The sequence below is a fragment of the Lithobates pipiens genome, unplaced genomic scaffold (assembly GCF_037356315.1).
Source record: "Lithobates pipiens isolate NorthernLeopardFrog02 unplaced genomic scaffold, aLitPip1_a1.2 Scaffold_18, whole genome shotgun sequence".
Classification (NCBI taxonomy): domain Eukaryota; kingdom Metazoa; phylum Chordata; class Amphibia; order Anura; family Ranidae; genus Lithobates; species Lithobates pipiens.
In genome coordinates, this window is record NW_027507758.1 from 649,322,444 (window position 1) to 649,339,639 (window position 17,196).

At 44.7% G+C, this 17,196-nt stretch overlaps 1 protein-coding gene across 1 annotated transcript in view; it reads left to right on the forward strand.

The window, feature by feature from the left end:
* Nucleotides 1-17,196, forward strand: part of LOC143989331 (ALK tyrosine kinase receptor-like) — a 318,070-nt gene that overhangs the window by 14,408 nt on the left and 286,466 nt on the right. The window contains exon 2 of the mRNA XM_077489419.1: nt 13,394-13,501. Coding sequence (XP_077345545.1) covers nt 13,394-13,501 — 108 coding nt within the window. The remainder of the gene's footprint in view (nt 1-13,393; nt 13,502-17,196) is intronic.

The following is a 17,196-nucleotide window of genomic DNA, read 5'->3' on the forward strand; positions in this document are numbered from 1 at the left end:
AGAATGTCCCTTACATTGGTGATCAGTGAGAAGAATGTCCCTTACATTGGTGATCAGTGAGAAGAATGTTCCTTACATTGGTGATCAGTGAGAAGAATGTTCCTTACATTGGTGATCAGTGGGAAGAATGTTCCTTACATTGGTGATCAGTGAGAAGAATGTTCCTTACATTGGTGATCAGTGAGAAGAATGTCCCTTACATTGGTGATCAGTGAGAAGAATGTCCCTTACATTGGTGATCAGTGAGAAGAATGCTCCTTACATTGGTGATCAGTGGGAAGAATGTTCCTTACATTGGTGATCAGTGGGAAGAATGTTCCTTACATTGGTGATCAGTGAGAAGAATGTTCCTTACATTGGTGATCAGTGGGAAGAATGTTCCTTACATTGGTGATCAGTGAGAAGAATGTTCCTTACATTGGTGATCAGTGAGAAGAATGTTCCTTACATTGGTGATCAGTGAGAAGAATGTTCCTTACATTGGTGATCAGTGAGAAGAATGTTCCTTACATTGGTGATCAGTGGGAAGAATGTTCCTTACATTGGTGATCAGTGAGAAGAATGTTCCTTACATTGGTGATCAGTGGGAAGGAGGAGGAGGACACACCCAAAGAGCTCTCTGTGAGAACCACCCATTTTTCAAGCCTGGGCCTTGCCTGCTAGCTTGGCCCAGGAATAATGCCTGATCCTGGGGGAGGCCCTGAGATGGATCCCCCTGATGACACGGGGCCTAGTGAGGAGGAGGTGGAGGATCTGTCTGTGGGTCCGGGCCCTGGTATGGATGCCAGCGTTTTCAGCCTTAAGGTTGTTAATCGCTTTAGGGCGATTGGGAGAGCGGAGGAGAAACTTAAAGTTTTGAGAGTGGAGCTTAAGAACTTCAAAGCCAAATACTTCCAGGCCTGGAGTAAGAATCGCACCGCCATGAAGCCTGAGCTACAGGATTTGGAAGAAAAGGTGAAGCAGCAAACTTTATTGTTGGAGAAGTTGAAGGATAAGAGTGGTGCATTTAAAGAAAAATTTGAAAATGAGAGAAGGTTTGTCAGCCAGTCCTCATCGTGTTCAGTGGATCAGCCTCAGCATATGGATGACCCGGGTCCATCTGCCTCTGCTCCTCTCCCCACATTTAAGGCCTTGGAATCGCCGGCGGCAACCAGCCAGGGGGTTGAGAGTGAGAATGGCACCCTGACCTTCATCCAGCGGATGGAATCCCCCCTGAGAGGAGACAAGCTTGTAATGTCTGATGATCCCTCAGAGGTCCCTGTGCATGTTCAGAAAAATCAGCCAGGGAATGAGGATGAACCTGCACCAAACCCCCTGAACATGGATGTTGCTGCACCTGCATGTGCTGAGACCTGTAGTCCCTCTATCAAGTTTGCTGTTTCACACACTGTGTCTGACACCTGCAATGTGATTGCTTCACCTGAACCTCTCTGTGTTCCAGCAGAGCTGATTGATGCTGGTGGGGGAGGGGATCAGAATACTGCACCATGTGCAATGGAAGCCATGGATGTGTCAGTCCAGCCTGCACTGTCCTCTGCAGAAAGTCCTGTCCTGATGGAAGAGAACAGGCCAGCTGAAGATTCCACCAGCACAGCAGTGGGAACTGACACTGCTGGGAAGACTGCAGGACATGTGAATATACCAGCAAGTATTAACAATGACAGTCATGATAAAACAATGAATGTGGTGGGTGGTGATGGTGGAGGGGTTAATACTGCTGGGAAAAATAAAAATGACATTTCTCTCTCTGCTCAGAGGAAAGACTCGTCGATTGTACAGACCAAATCTGTACAATCGATATCTGCTAGAGATGTCTCAGACAGTTCAAAACAAACAAATATCTCTTCTGCTGGGAGGAATATGGGGAGTTATGCGTCTGTTTTGGGGAGTCGCACCAAGGAGGGTGGGGGGAATGCTGTAAATATTGGTGGTCACAATATAGGGAAGTTTGGTGGTGGGTATAGGAGGAGGAATGTGGTTCAGTTCAAGTGGGCGGGGGAGGGGACCCCACCAGTGAGGGGGAGGGTGGCTGAGTTGATTTTGGAAATGGGGTTTAAAGCTGTGGATATTTTTGCTTTGATTTGCCCAGTGGGAAGTTATGAATTTGATTTATCTTTTGTAAAACCTGAGGGGTTGGACTTATTTTGGGAGCGACATAGGAGGTGCCAGGGCCTTCCGCAGTGGAGTGGTTTGGTGCCAAAGGTTATTTCCAGGCAGCCTCTGATAAAATCGGTGACCATCCTGGTGCGTAACGAATCCATACCAGAGGCTGATTTGATAGTATGGCTACGCCGATATGGCGAGGTCCTCACTCCACTGCGGAAGGTCCTGGATGAACATGGGATATGGACAGGGGCCTGGACAGTGTCGCTAAAACTGGGGGTGCTGGGCAATGTAGTCCAACATCTGCCCTGCTCAGCTTTCCTGGGAAGAGATCGGCTGACTATATTCTACCAGGGACAGCCCAAAGTCTGTAATAAGTGTGGTGAAAAGGGTCATTTTGCCTCTACCTGCACGCGTAAAAAGTGTTCGCTATGCCAGGATCTGGACCATTTGGCAAAGGATTGTACCCAAATTCGGTGCAATCTGTGCCAAAAGCTTGGCCATCCTTACAGTAAGTGTCCAGAGGCTTTACATAACTTGCCAGGATTGGAGGCTGAGCTGCAGAGGCTGGATAAGGAGGATGAGGCCACTGTAACTGTTGTTGTCCCTCCTGTGTCTGTTCCATCTGTTGTTTTGGATTCTGTTTCCCCTGGTAATGTTGTCCCTGAGTCTGTCCCTCCTGTGTCTGTTCCATCAGTTTCAGGTTCTGTTTCCCCTGGTAATGTTGTCCCTGAGTCTGTCCCTTCTGTGTCAGTTCCATCTGTTTCAGGTTCTGTTTCCCCTAGTGATGTGGTTCCTAGGTCTGTCCCCCATGTGGTGGTCCCTATTCCTGCTGTACGTAGGTCCTCCAGATTAGCGGAAGCTGCTGGGGGGGCAGGTTTAGCGGATCTTCCTTCTCAGCCTCCAGTCCCTGTCCCTCGGCAGCGCAAACGTGGTCAGGGGAATGTGGGGGTGCTGGATGGGGGTGGGGCTGATGGAAGGGTGTCCATATCCCATGTCTCACCCTCTGTTGGGGGGGATTCGGATGATGAGGGGTGGGAGACGTTTAGGAGGAAGAAAAAGAAGAAGAGGAAGACAAATAAGGTGTTAATTTCTTCCTCAGAGTCGGACCCAGGAGGGGTTCCTCTTGGCAACACCTTTTCAGTTTTGTCAGGTGATGGGATGTCTGATTTATCTTTTTCTCTATCATCCATGGATGAGGGGGAGTCACGTAGTTTGAAGAGAGCTGTTTCTGGTGATGAGAGTGTGGTAAAGGTTAAGAAACGACTACCCCAATCATCCTGATGGCAGTTCCCACTCCGATAAAGGTGGCGACCATTAATGTCGCCAGCATGAAATCTGCAAGAGCTCGTGATATTGCCTTATTTTTGCTCAGCGAGTTTGATGCCGAGATTTTATTTTTGCAAGAGACCTGGCTCAATACTTTGGCCGATGTCCATCTAGCAAAAAGGGAGTGGAGATGCGGTCCCTCCTTTTGGTCTCTTGCGGCTGAGCCCTGCAGCGGAGTTGCGGTCCTTTTTAAAACCGATATGGTAACGTGCCGGCGGGTAATTGAGGTAGAGATTGGGAGATGCATGGTCTTGGACGTCTCTGTTAGGGGGCAGGACCTGCGTTTGATCAATATCTATGGACCGCAGTCAAGATGGGGCAGGAAATGCCTCCTCACAGAGATCAAGCCCTTCCTTTTTACGTCCCAGCAGGTTGTCTTTGGAGGTGATTTTAACACCATAATTAGGCCTGAAGACAGGAGAGGCTCCATAGACAGGCTGGCGTACGATAGCGTTTTTCTTAGAGATATGGTGAGACAAGCAGGCCTGGTAGATGTGCATATTAAGCACTGCCCTGGCAGCACGGGATTCACATTTCAGAGAGGGAATAGTCAGAGTAGGATAGATAGGTTCTTTTTAAAGGAGAACTCTGCTTTCTCGGCTCCTGAGTTGAGGGCGGTGGAGTTCTCTGACCACTGTATGCTGTCTGTGACTCTGAATGCCTCGGACACCCCACCCAGGGGAAGGGGTACCTGGAAACTGAATTCGGCTCTCCTGGAAGACGTAGAGGTAAGACAATCCTTTGAGGATTTTTTCCAGGCACAGGTTTCTATTCTGGACTTTTGCAGCAGTAAGTCAGAGTGGTGGGAACTTGTGAAACAAAGGGCGATTGGACTTTTCAAGGCCATAAGTAAGAAGAAGCAGCTTGGTATGTACATTGCCTACCAGCATTTGCGGAGGAAGCTTGATCGTCTTGTCTCGTATAGAGGAGATCCAGGGGAGATCTCTGAGGTGAAGTTTCTTCTTAGAAAGTGTCAATACGACCGGCATGCCTCCTTGGTTCTGGAGAGGGATTATGGAAAATATCACTCGCCTGATCCTTACCAGAACTGTAAGCAAGGCATAGCAGTTAAGACGGTCATAGGCCTGAGGGATAGTACGGGTTCCCTGGTGAAGTCCAGATCAGGGATCCTGGAGATCTTCAGATCATATTATGCAGACCTTCTGGGAAGAAAGGACCTTTGTCGGGACAAGATGGAAAGCTTTCTGGATACTACTCCAGGATTGGGAAATGGTACATTGCCTTTGATGGATTTGACAGAATCAATTTCAGTGGATGAGGTAGTTCATGCTATAGAGAAGCTGGCTACCAAAAAATCGCCTGGGCCAGATGGGTTGACAGCTGAATTCTACAAGTGTTTTAAGTCCATTCTGGCTCCCTTTTTAGCGGAGGTTTATAACAGCTGTCTAGAAGAGGGTTCGCTCCCTCCCTCCATGAGGCAATCCGCTGTGATTCTTCTGTCAAAAGGTAAAGACCCCTCAATGATTGAGAACTGGCGCCCCATCAGTCTTCTTAATGTTGATAGAAAGATCTTGGCGAAGATTCTTTTTTGGCGCTTGTCGTCAGTGGCAGGCGATTTGTTGTCCAGTCATCAGCACTGCTCGGTCCAAGGTAGAAGTACCTTTTCAGCGGTTTTAGCTGTCCGGGAGGCTTTGGAGCGATGCAGGGCTGCTGGATGGAGAAAGTACTTGCTGGCATTGGATCAGGCGAAGGCTTTTGATAGAGTCAATCACGAGTACCTGTATTTGCTACTTGGTAGATACGGCCTGCAGGGGAGGTTTATAGATTGGCTGAAGACATTATATAAAGGGGCTGAGAGCTTCCCACTGGTTAATGGTTGGGTTGGACAGCCTTTTGAGGTTGGCTCTGGTGTGCGCCAGGGATGTCCTCTGAGCCCCCTGTTATATGTATTCGCAATCGACCCCTTCATAAGAAGGCTAGAGAGTGGATCTTTGTGCGGGGTGCCTTTGGGCATTGCTGGTGTGCCACCTTTGAAGGTCGTGGCCTATGCCGATGATGTGTCTGTTATTGTCTCTGGAATGGAGGAGGCGCAGGAGGTGGTCTCTATGATAGAGCAGTACACGGAGGCTTCTGGTTCTAAAGTCAACCATGAAAAGAGTGACGTTTTCTGGATGGGTGAGGAAGGTGAAAGCTTCGAACTTCCGGATGCCTTCCCAGAGCCCCAGCAGGAAATTAAAGTGTTGGGCATCAAATTTTGGTCCTGGTGACTATGGTCATCGAAATTGGGAAAGCAGGTTGGTGTGTGCCAATGCCAAAGTAGCAAGCTGGAAGAAATGGAAGCTTTCATTGAGGGAGAGGGTTGACTTGATCAAAACGTACCTGGTCCCAATTTTTTTATATGTCAGCTTCGTCTGTATCTTGCCAGTATCTCTCTATGCAAGGGTGTACAGCTGCTTTTTCCAACTGTTATGGGGAAGTAGGCTGAACCTGATCAAACGCAATGTAACTTACCTGTCTAGGCGGGAGGGTGGCCTAGGAATGGTCAACCCAATAGTTTTCTTTTCTCTGCTGTTTTTAAAGTATAATCTTGGTAACATGCTAGCAGAGAACCCGCCGGGATGGGTGGGTATTTTTCAATCTTGTTTTAGGCCTTTTCTGCGATGCTGGGAAGATGGCGGGCCAGTGAAAAGTCTGAGAGTCCGACATGGCAGGCTCCCGGCTTATGTTGCCCCGTGTCTGAAAATACTTTGGCAGTGGCAGGTGACAGTGGAGGATATCAAGTCCCTCCCCAGGAAGCTTCTGGAGAAGAGGATTTTGGGCTCTGCTTTCAGTGTGTCACTGGCCTTAAGGGATTGCCCAGGCTCTGTAATGAGGGAAGGGTTGCGTTTAATCAATTTAGAAAGAATCCCCTTGAAGTTTAGGGATCAAGCCTGGCTCGCCTTCCATGGAAGGCTCTATGTGAGAGGGAACTTGAAGCATCGCCCTGTGGATGATCGGGATTGTCCTAGAGCGGAGTGTGTTGGTAAAGTGGAGTCTATGGACCACTTTTTGCTCCAGTGTCCCTTTAACATAGAGGTGTATAAAAGGGTGGGGAGGGCTCTAGGCATCCCCTTTTTCTATCGCATGAGTTATGCGGAGTGGGTGTATGGGGCATTCCCGACTCACTGGGATTTTGATTTGGATACACTGTTTTTAGTTAGTATAGTTGTCCGTTACTTCACATGGAATGCACGGTGCCAGATTACCCTGCGGAAGAAAGTCCTCTCTGTTGAGGTGGTGGTGCACGATATTCTGGGTGAGGTTGGGAAAATTCGGGGTCTTGAGAGGGGCAGGGAGCCTCGGGCAGTCTGGATGAGGGCGTGGAAGAATATCAGACCTGCCTTTGGTGAACTGCCCATCTCTGGGTGAGGAGCTCTTTTCTTTTTCTGGTTCTTTCACTCCCTTAGCTTTTGTTGGTTAGTATCTTCTTTTTGAAGAAGGGCTGCATGCATAATAGGTGCGGGATTGTTTCTTAACCTCACAAGTTTGATGTCTGGTGTAATGGTGTGAGTCGTAATAGGATTTATGTTATTGCTGTAAAGTATTTTTTTTTGGTTTGAGAGCAGTTTTGCTATATTTATTTTAATTTATGTAAATATGTATATATTTATGTATATTTATATATTGTGATTTTATGCTTAATGATTGCAAGACTTTTAATAAAGAAAAATTGGGAAGAATGTCCCTTACATTGGTGATCAGTGGGAAGAATGATCCTTACATTGGTGATCAGTGAGAAGAATGTTCCTTACATTGGTGATCAGTGAGAAGAATGTTCCTTACATTGGTGATCAGTGGGAAGAATGTTCCTTACATTGGTGATCAGTGAGAAGAATGTTCCTTACATTGGTGATCAGTGGGAAGAATGTTCCTTACATTGGTGGTCAGTGGGAAGAATGATCCTTACATTGGTGATCAGTGAGAAGAATGTCCCTTACATTGGTGATCAGTGAGAAGAATGTTCCTTACATTGGTGATCAGTGGGAAGAATGTTCCTTACATTGGTGATCAGTGAGAAGAATGTCCCTTACATTGGGGGTCAGTGAGAAGAATGTTCCTTACATTGGTGATCAGTGGGAAGAATGTTCCTTACATTGGTGATCAGTGAGAAGAATGTTCCTTACATTGGTGATCAGTGGGAAGAATGTTCCTTACATTGGTGATCAGTGAGAAGAATGTTCCTTACATTGGGGGTCAGTGAGAAGAATGTTCCTTACATTGGTGATCAGTGAGAAGAATGTTCCTTACATTGGTGATCAGTGAGAAGAATGTTCCTTACATTGGTGATCAGTGAGAAGAATGTTCCTTACATTGGTGATCAGTGAGAAGAATGTTCCTTACATTGGTGATCAGTGAGAAGAATGTTCCTTACATTGGTGATCAGTGAGAAGAATGTTCCTTACATTGGTGATCAGTGGGAAGAATGTTCCTTACATTGGTGATCAGTGAGAAGAATGTTCCTTACATTGGTGATCAGTGAGAAGAATGTTCCTTACATTGGTGATCAGTGGGAAGAATGATCCTTACATTGGTGATCAGTGGGAAGAATGTTCCTTACATTGGTGATCAGTGAGAAGAATGTCCCTTACATTGGTGATAAGTGAGAAGAATGTCCCTTACATTGGTGATCAGTGATAAGAATGTTCCTTACACTGGCGGTTCCCCTTACAAATTTTTAAAAAGATCGTTGGGGTCAGTAGAATCTTATTTGGGAGGCAGAACTGCTCTTTGCTCATAGAATGGATAGAAATCCCTGGAGGAACTCTAGAATTTCATGGAACTCTAGTTGAGAAATGTTGGTGTGACTCCAGGCAGCGCGGCCCGTTCCTTATGTCATGTCTGGGAACTGAATAAAAGTATCAGAAATGAGATCCTCCCCTCCCCCCTGTGCTCCTGATGTTCCGGAGTACCCCAGTCCACTTCCCTTAGAGTTCCAGCAGCCTAGAAGATCGGGACCTCCAGTCCGTACATCCGCCCCATTATATATCGGACACATAAATCTCTTCATACTTTCCAGTGTAGATATCGATCCTCCCAGCCCTGTATCGGTGATACATTGTTATACCGGCTCATGTCACATACAAGACACGGATTCTTCTAGAAGACGGATAATAGGCAGAAAATATCTGATTTTAACCCCCGGAGCGCCAGCCAGGGGATGTGTTTTTTTCATGTCGTATGAAAATGAAGTCTTCCGCAGAGTCGGTGTAATCTGCGAACATTAAAATGATTTTCCTAAATCCAGCCCGGTGTCTCCTTGTGTGCCAAATTAGGTTTTTATCTATAATCTCCGACCTATTACACTCCTCAAAATTTACTGCAAAATAAGAAGCAAAAAGCCTCTCTCTGTTCTTGAGCCGTAACCAAGGCGCCGCGGCGCGTGCGAGGAGGACACCTCGGGAACGTTACCGTGGACATTTCTGTGACTTTACAAGTCGGTGTGAACACGTTCCTGGCTTGTTACAATGTACAGCGACTGTATCATTTATTAGAAACACTCCATCTTTTATCATTAACCCCAGGGGCGTTGCTAGGTGGGTAAAAGACCAGGGGCTTCAACCCAAAGTCCGAGCCCGGCACCGGGGGGGGGGGGGGGGGTGGAGGGTTGGAAAGCTCACTTGGTTGCTTCTTGGCTTACGAGTGCCCATCAATGCTGACCACTAAAAACTGACATACCTGACCCAACCTACCTGACACACACTGACCATTACACTGACCTACCTGACCATTACACTGACCTACCTGACCATTACACTGACCTACCTGACCATTACACTGACCTACCTGACCATTACACTGACCTACCTGACACACACTGACCATTACACTGACCTACCTGACCATTACACTGACCTACCTGACACACACTGACCTACCTGACCATTACACTGACCTACACTGACCTACCTGACACACACTGACCATTACACTGACCTACCTGACCATTACACTGACCTACCTGACCATTACACTGACCTACCTGACACACACTGACCATTACACTGACCTACCTGACCATTACACTGACCTACCTGACACACACTGACCATTACACTGACCTACCTGACCATTACACTGACCTACACTGACCTACTTGACACACACTGACCATTACACTGATCTACCTGACACACACTGACCATTACACTGACCTACCTGACACACACTGACCTAGCTGACACATACTGACCATTACACTGACCTACCTGAAACACACTGACCTACCTAACCCACACTGACCTACCTGACCATTACACTGACCTACCTTACCCACACTGACCTACCTGACCCACACGGACCTACCTGATGCACAAACTGACCTACCTGACCCACACGGACCTGGCCATTACACTGCCTCGCCATTACACTGACCTACCTGACCATTACACTGACCTACCTGACACACACTGACCATTACACTGACCTACCTGACCATTACAATGAACTACCTGACACACACTGACCATTACACTGACCTACCTGACCATTACACTGACCTACCTGACCTACTTGACACACACTGACCATTACACTGATCTACCTGACACACACTGACCATTACACTGACCTACCTGACCATTACACTGACCTACCTGACCTACTTGACACACACTGACCATTACACTGACCATTACACTGATCTACCTGACACACACTGACCATTACACTGACCTACCTGACACACACTGACCTAGCTGACACATACTGACCATTACACTGACCTACCTGAAACACACTGACCTACCTAACCCACACTGACCTACCTGACCATTACACTGACCTACCTTACCCACACTGACCTACCTGACCCATACGGACCTACCTGATGCACAAACTGACCTACCTGACCCACACGGACCTACCTAACATACACTGACATGCACTGACAATTACACATCAGACTTGAGGTGACCTCCTCCTGCAGCTCAGCCGTAGTGTGCGGTGCGCCCATCTCAGTAGACAGCAGGCAGCCAGGCAGAGACAGGAGAGTAGAGTCATCCGCCCAGCCCCGAGCGGGGATCTCATAGTGCTCGCCGCGGCTGCATTGTAATTCCTGCCTTCTGGAACCTACGCCTATGGTGGACATCACACGTCCTGCAGTCCTGGCATTGGACCAGTGGGATGCCCATAAAAGGCGCTGCAGGCTCCAGAAGGCGGGACCTGCTATGTCACTCGGCCTTGCTCAGAGTCAGATCGGTTCCCGCTCTGGGCTGATAATAGAATTGTGAATGCCAGAGACCCCGGGCTTTTTGGGGCCCACTCTGGGCTCCATGCCCCCTCAGCCCCCCCCCTCCCAATGCCACTGATTAACCCCCTTTTCACCTAACACCCCCCCCCCCCCCAAAAAAAAAAACTCTGTAAGTGGATATACCCCTAAGGGTCAGGAAGGACTTCCCCATCACATGACCACTTCTAATAAGAGTGCTGATTGCCGCTTTAAACAATCTGCTAGCAAACTTCAGCAGGCTTTCAACACGTTTCAAGAAGTGCTGAAGCCTGCTAGCAGGTTGTTTAAAGTGATAATCAGCACTCCCATTGGGATATGTGTTCAATATTTACAAACTGGAGCTGAATGGTACTTTTAAAAGCTTCGACAAAGCTTGCCTAAAGCTCTGCAAATTATTCATCTAAGCTTTTTGTCCACATTGCTCTTATACAAGCTGAAGCCCGTGTGAAACGGTCAGGCATTTTCCAAAAAAACACGCAGGCACCCAAATAAAAACAACAGAGCTATCTGTGCCCACCACACACAGAGCTATCTGTGTCCACCGAAAATGATCCCAATGTTGGGGGAGGGGTTAGGTGAAAAGGGGGTTAATCAGTTGCGTCCGGAGGGGGGGGGGGGTCTGAGGGGGGCTGGAGCCCCGAGTGGGCCCCCAAAAAGCTGATTTGGGTTGAATTTTGTGTCTTTTTTTTTTTTAATCCAATTCCCTCATCAAAGAGATCGCTGTATTGATGGTGGGGGATGGGGATCAGTGGAACCCACCGCCAGCACTTCCCATCTCTTCCCTCTTAACAATTTGTATGGCTTCATTCGGTTGCTTTTGCAACTGTAAGATAAATGAAGATGATTGAATTTGGGACTGTCCTCTAGGAGATCTGTACATCACTGCCTACGGGCAATATCTACCAAAGAGATCTACTGAATAAATACACATGCAATGCTACCAGACCACACACTTGAGGGACTATGACATATGGGACTGTGGGCTGTGCGACTATGTAATATGGGAATTGGGACTGTGGGACTATGGAATATGGGACTATGGACTATGGGACTGTGGAATGTGGGACTATGGAGTATGGGAATAGGGACTGTGGGACTATGGAATATGGAAATTGGGACCGTGGAACTATGGAATGGGGGACTAGGGACTGTGGAATTTGGGACTGTGGGACTATGGAATATGGGACTATGGACTGTGGGACTATGGACTTTGGAATGTGGGATTGTGGGACTATGGACTGTGGACTGTGGGTCTATGGACTATGGGAATAGGGACTGTGCGACTATGGAATATGGACTATGGACTGTGGGACTATGGAGTATGGGAATAAGACTGTGGGACTATGAAATGTGGGAATAGGGACTGTGGGACTATGGAATATGGAAATTGGGACTGTGGGACTATGGAATGGGGGACTAGGGACTGTGGAATTTGGGACTGTGGGACTATGGAATATGGGACTATGGACTTTGGAATGTGGGATTGTGGGACTATGGACTGTGGACTGTGGGTCTATGAACTATGGGAATAGGGACTGTGCGACTATGGAATATGGACTGTGGGACTATGGAGTATGGGAATAGGACTGTGGGACTATGGAATGTGGGAATAGGGACTGTGGACTGTGGGAATAGGGACTGTGGGACTGTGGACTGTGGGACTATGAAATGTAGAACTATGGAATACGTGATCAATGTATAATGCGACTGTAGAATATGGACTGTGGACTATGGGACTGTGTGGGACTATGGCAATATGAGCCTGGAACTCTGGACTAATGAACAATGGGGCTGTACAATATGGACTATGTGACTATAGGAATATGAGACTGTGAACTGTGGGACTATGGACCTCTGGACTAATGAACTATGGGACTGCAGAATATGGACTATGTGACTATGAGACTGTGGAGTATGGACTGTGGACTATGGGACTCTGGAATAATGGGCTGTGAGACTATGAACTATGCAACTGTAGGACTATGGACTATGGGACTGTGGGACTATGGAATATGGGACTATGGAACTATGGACTATAGGACTGGGGACTAATGGACTATGGGACTCTGGACTCTGGGACTTTGGAATATGGGACTAATGGACTATGTGACTGTAGGACTATGGGAATGTGGGACTATTGAAATATGGGACTGTGGACTATTGGACTATGTCTGTGGACTATGAACTGTGGGACTTTGGTAATTGAGACTGTGACATATGGGACTGTGGTGTATGGGACTGTGGGACTATGCGATGTGTGGTGTGCCTAGAGCCGCATACATCACCCAATTATCATTCACTGCTCATTACAAAGTGAGGGGGAAGAGGAGAGGTTCAGGACCTCACTGAGGACATTACAAGGAGGTAGAAAAATATGGTGATAAATAATTGAATGAAAACGAGATTAGACGCCTATTAGGTAGAAGATGGATTATTACTGGAGAACAAGGATATCATTTTAAGGCCACTTCCCTACAGGACATTGGGGAGAATCCCCCTAATAAGGTCTCTGATTGGCCGGCGAAGAATCCCCCCGACCAATGACAAGTCTTCAGTCTCCATCCAAAACTACAAACAATGGGATGGATTTGGTCTTTGTGATCAGATTGTGTTTTGTGTGTGTGACGTCGGCAGTAACAATGTAACATTCTCACTTCCCGGGTCAGATACAATGATGAGAGGTGTCCCCGGTGTACAGATATCTCACATGTTCTCTCTACGTGTCCCCCGCAGGAAATCTCCCCCCCGGATTTTACTGTATGTTTGAAGACGGCAGCTGCGGGTGGACGTTGGACCCCCAAACCTCACTATGGCGGATCGGGAGTCTGGAGGAGTCGGAAGGTAACGAGTCGTGTATTGTAGGGGGAGCGGTAAAATGGGGCAGGAGGAGATTTCTTTGTGTCAATGTTTTTATATTTTATTTGAATAAAATCTTAATTTTACTCCTCCCCTTTAACCCTTTCACTGCCAGAGACGATGGGGGGGGGGGGGGGGGGTGGTTTGCACACATTATTCTAAGCCTGAAGATTACATAAAACTCCCAAAACATATCATTTCTGAAAGCGGACACCCTGGAGAATAAAATAGTGGTAGTTCAAATTTATTTTTACGTCCCCCGATATTACCGCAAAGGTCTAGGAAATGCAAATAAATTTTATTAGACATGTGCAATTCGTTTCGTTCCGAATTAGTTTTTTAACGAATTTCGACAAATTCTTCAATTCGGAAATATCTGAATTAACGAAAACCGGTTTAACGAATTTTTACGAACATTCGTAAATTAGAACTTTCGTAAATTAAAACATTCGTAAATTAGAACATTCGTAAATTAGAATATTAGTAAATTAGAATATTAGTAAATTAGAACATTCGTAAATTAGAATATTAGTAAATTAGAATATTAGTAAATTAGAACATTCGTAAATTAGAATATTCGTAAATTAGAATATTAGTAAATTAGAACAGTCGTAAATTAGAATATTCGTAAATTAGAATATTCGTAAATTAGAATATTCGTAAATTAGAATATTCGTAAATTAGAATATTAGTAAATTAGAACAGTCGTAAATTAGAATATTCGTAAATTAGAATATTCGTAAATTAGAACATTCGTAAATTAGAACATTCGTAAATTAGAATATTAGTAAATTAGAATATTAGTAAATTAGAATATTCGTAAATTAGAATATTCGTAAATTAGAATATTAGTAAATTAGAACAGTCGTAAATTAGAATATTCGTAAATTAGAATATTCGTAAATTAGAATATTCGTAAATTAGAATATTCGTAAATTAGAATATTCGTAAATTAGAATATTTGTAAATTAGAATATTCGTAAATTCAAACTTAAATTATTCGTGAATTTGAATACTTGAAAATTTGGAAATTGGGAAATTCAATATTCGAAAATCGGAAATTCGGAAATCCGAAAATTCATAAATCCAAAAATAAGAACGAAAATTCAAAAGAACGAAAATAAGAACAAAAATCCCAAAATTCGAAAACCCAAAAAATGATAAAACTCTGAAAAAAAATTAACTAACTAATAATAACTTTAATAACTCTAACTACTAAATTATAAGTATTGGAATTTGCTTTCAAATTTGGCTGTTAGTGAACGTAACGAAAATGTTACAAATTATCCGAAATAACGAATGCAGTATCTAAACTAATGGAACGTAACAAATTAATAATAATAATAATAAAAATGTTTTTATTATTATTATTATATTCCGTTTCATTTGTAATTTCGGATAAGTTTCATATTCATTACGTTTACTTTTGAGCCAAATTTGAAAGGAAATTCCAATACCTATAATTTAATAGTTAGTAATAGTTAGTTATTTTTAGTTATCATTTAGAATTTTTGGACTTTCATTCTTTCAAATTTTCGAATTTTCTTCCTTATTTTAGGATTTTGGAAAATTTTCGGATTTAAAAATTTCTGAATTTTCAAAATGTACAAATTTTTCAAATTTACGAATTCTCCCCCCTTTTTTACATTTTGTAAATTATTTTTTTCACAATTATTTTTTTTTCTTTTTTACAATGATAAAAATATTTTTTTTTTTACATTTTGTAAATTATTTTTTGCTATTTTTTTCTACAACGCTTGTTCGGGGGGTGTTAGATGAAATATCAGGGGTCCAAACAGACCCCTTACATCTCACCTTTGAGATAGAGAAACGAATTGAGGACACAGATTCCTCAATCCCTTTCTCTGGAGCCTCATTTGCACAGAAGATGAATGAAGAGGCGACAGAGGCTCCTGTTCATGCGTAAACTGAATCATAGTAAACACAATTTACTATGCTTCAGCTATGAAAGGACACAGGAGCCATCTGTATCGATCACTCACTGTGTGCAGTTCTGAAAAAGAAGGGGCCGGCAAATTACATATTTAGCAGCCCCTTCCTCCACTTTCCATCCGCCTGTGCGCACGCAGCAATTGGAAGAGGAAACCGGTAGCGCTGCGAGGGGGAGGAGGGAGGTCCCAGGCTCGTAGTGGAGACTCTGATGTTGGCAGCACATGGAAGGGGATCGGTGTGGTGGGACGGGAGGATAATTACAGAACGATGCACTGTGTCTGTGTCTCTCCCTCCAGCAGCTGAAAGCTGTCAGAGGGAGAAGGGGAGAAACCGGCTTTCAGCTGCTGGAGGGAGAGACACAGACACAGTGCATCGTTCTATAATTGTCCTCCTGTGTCGCCACACTGATCTCCTTGCTGTCCAGGCCCCCCTGTATGCCCGGGCACAGTGGTACCCCCTATCGGCGGCCCTGGTTGCAGCCTTCCCGTATTCTACTACAAATGTCTTTTAAAATCATGGTAGGCTTTCTAATTAGGAAGCCCAGCATCAGCTTTCTGTTGCCTCTCGATCAGCTGTGTCTAGGGTTCTGTATACAGAGGTTTATTCTATCTATTTGTTTTCTCTATAAGTCGAACTTTATAGAATTGTGTCAGCCAGACAAGCTATGGAACTAAATCCCCGATAGTCATTAGTATATTACAGTACAGCTCTGCAGGGATGTAGTGACCAGCAGATGGAGCCGTAGTGCCCAGTGGGGGGCGCCGACATCCCGACACACTAGGAAGTGTCAGATGATGATGATACTTCTGTGTAGATCTGTGAGAGACGATCGAAAGTCCGAGTCTTCTGGATGCCATCCATGTATTATTATTCTTATTCTACAGGCTGGTTTATTTTTTATTTTTATTTTCGTTTTTTTATATAAAAATAATAATAATAATAATAATATAATATAATATAATAATAATAATAATAATAATAATATAATATGGTCTCTTTCTTCATTTTACTATTTTTGCTGAATCGTAGAAATTATCTGATGAAATTGTCACCATTGTATTCTCTGAATATAATCCGATCACATTATCTCTCTTCTCTCTCCTTTTCTTTCCTCTCTTTACTCCTCTTCTTTCTTCTACCCTCTCCTCCTCTTCTCTGTTCTCTTCTCTTTTTCTCCTTTGCTCCTCTTCTCGCTTCTCCTATCTTCTCTGTTTTCCCTTCTCTCTTCTTTTATAATCTCTCTTCTCTCCCTTCTTCTCTCTAATCTTATATTCTCTCTTTTCTTTCTCTCTTCTTTTCTCTTTTCATCTCCTCTCTGTTCTCTTCTCCTTTCTCCTCTTCTCTCTTCTACCTTCATCTCTCCTCTTCTCTCTTTTCTCTCCTTCTCCCTATGCTCCTCTTCTCTTTTATATTATCTTCTCTCGTTTCTCTTCTCTCCTCTTTTCATCTCCTCTCTGTACTCTTCTCCTCTTGTCTGCTCTTCTTTCATCTCTCCTCTTCTCTCTTCTTTCCTCTTCTCTATTCTCTTATCTCTTTTCTCCCCTTCTCTCTTCTAACCCCTTCTCTCTTCTATCCCCTTCTCTCTTCTATCCTTTTTTTCCTCTCTTCTCTTCGTTTCTCTTTTCTCCCCATGTTGCTTCTCTCATCTTCTCCATTCTCCCTTCTTCTCTCCTATTTTCTCTTCTCTCCTCTCTTTTCTCCTCTCTCATCCTCTCTTCTTTCCTCTT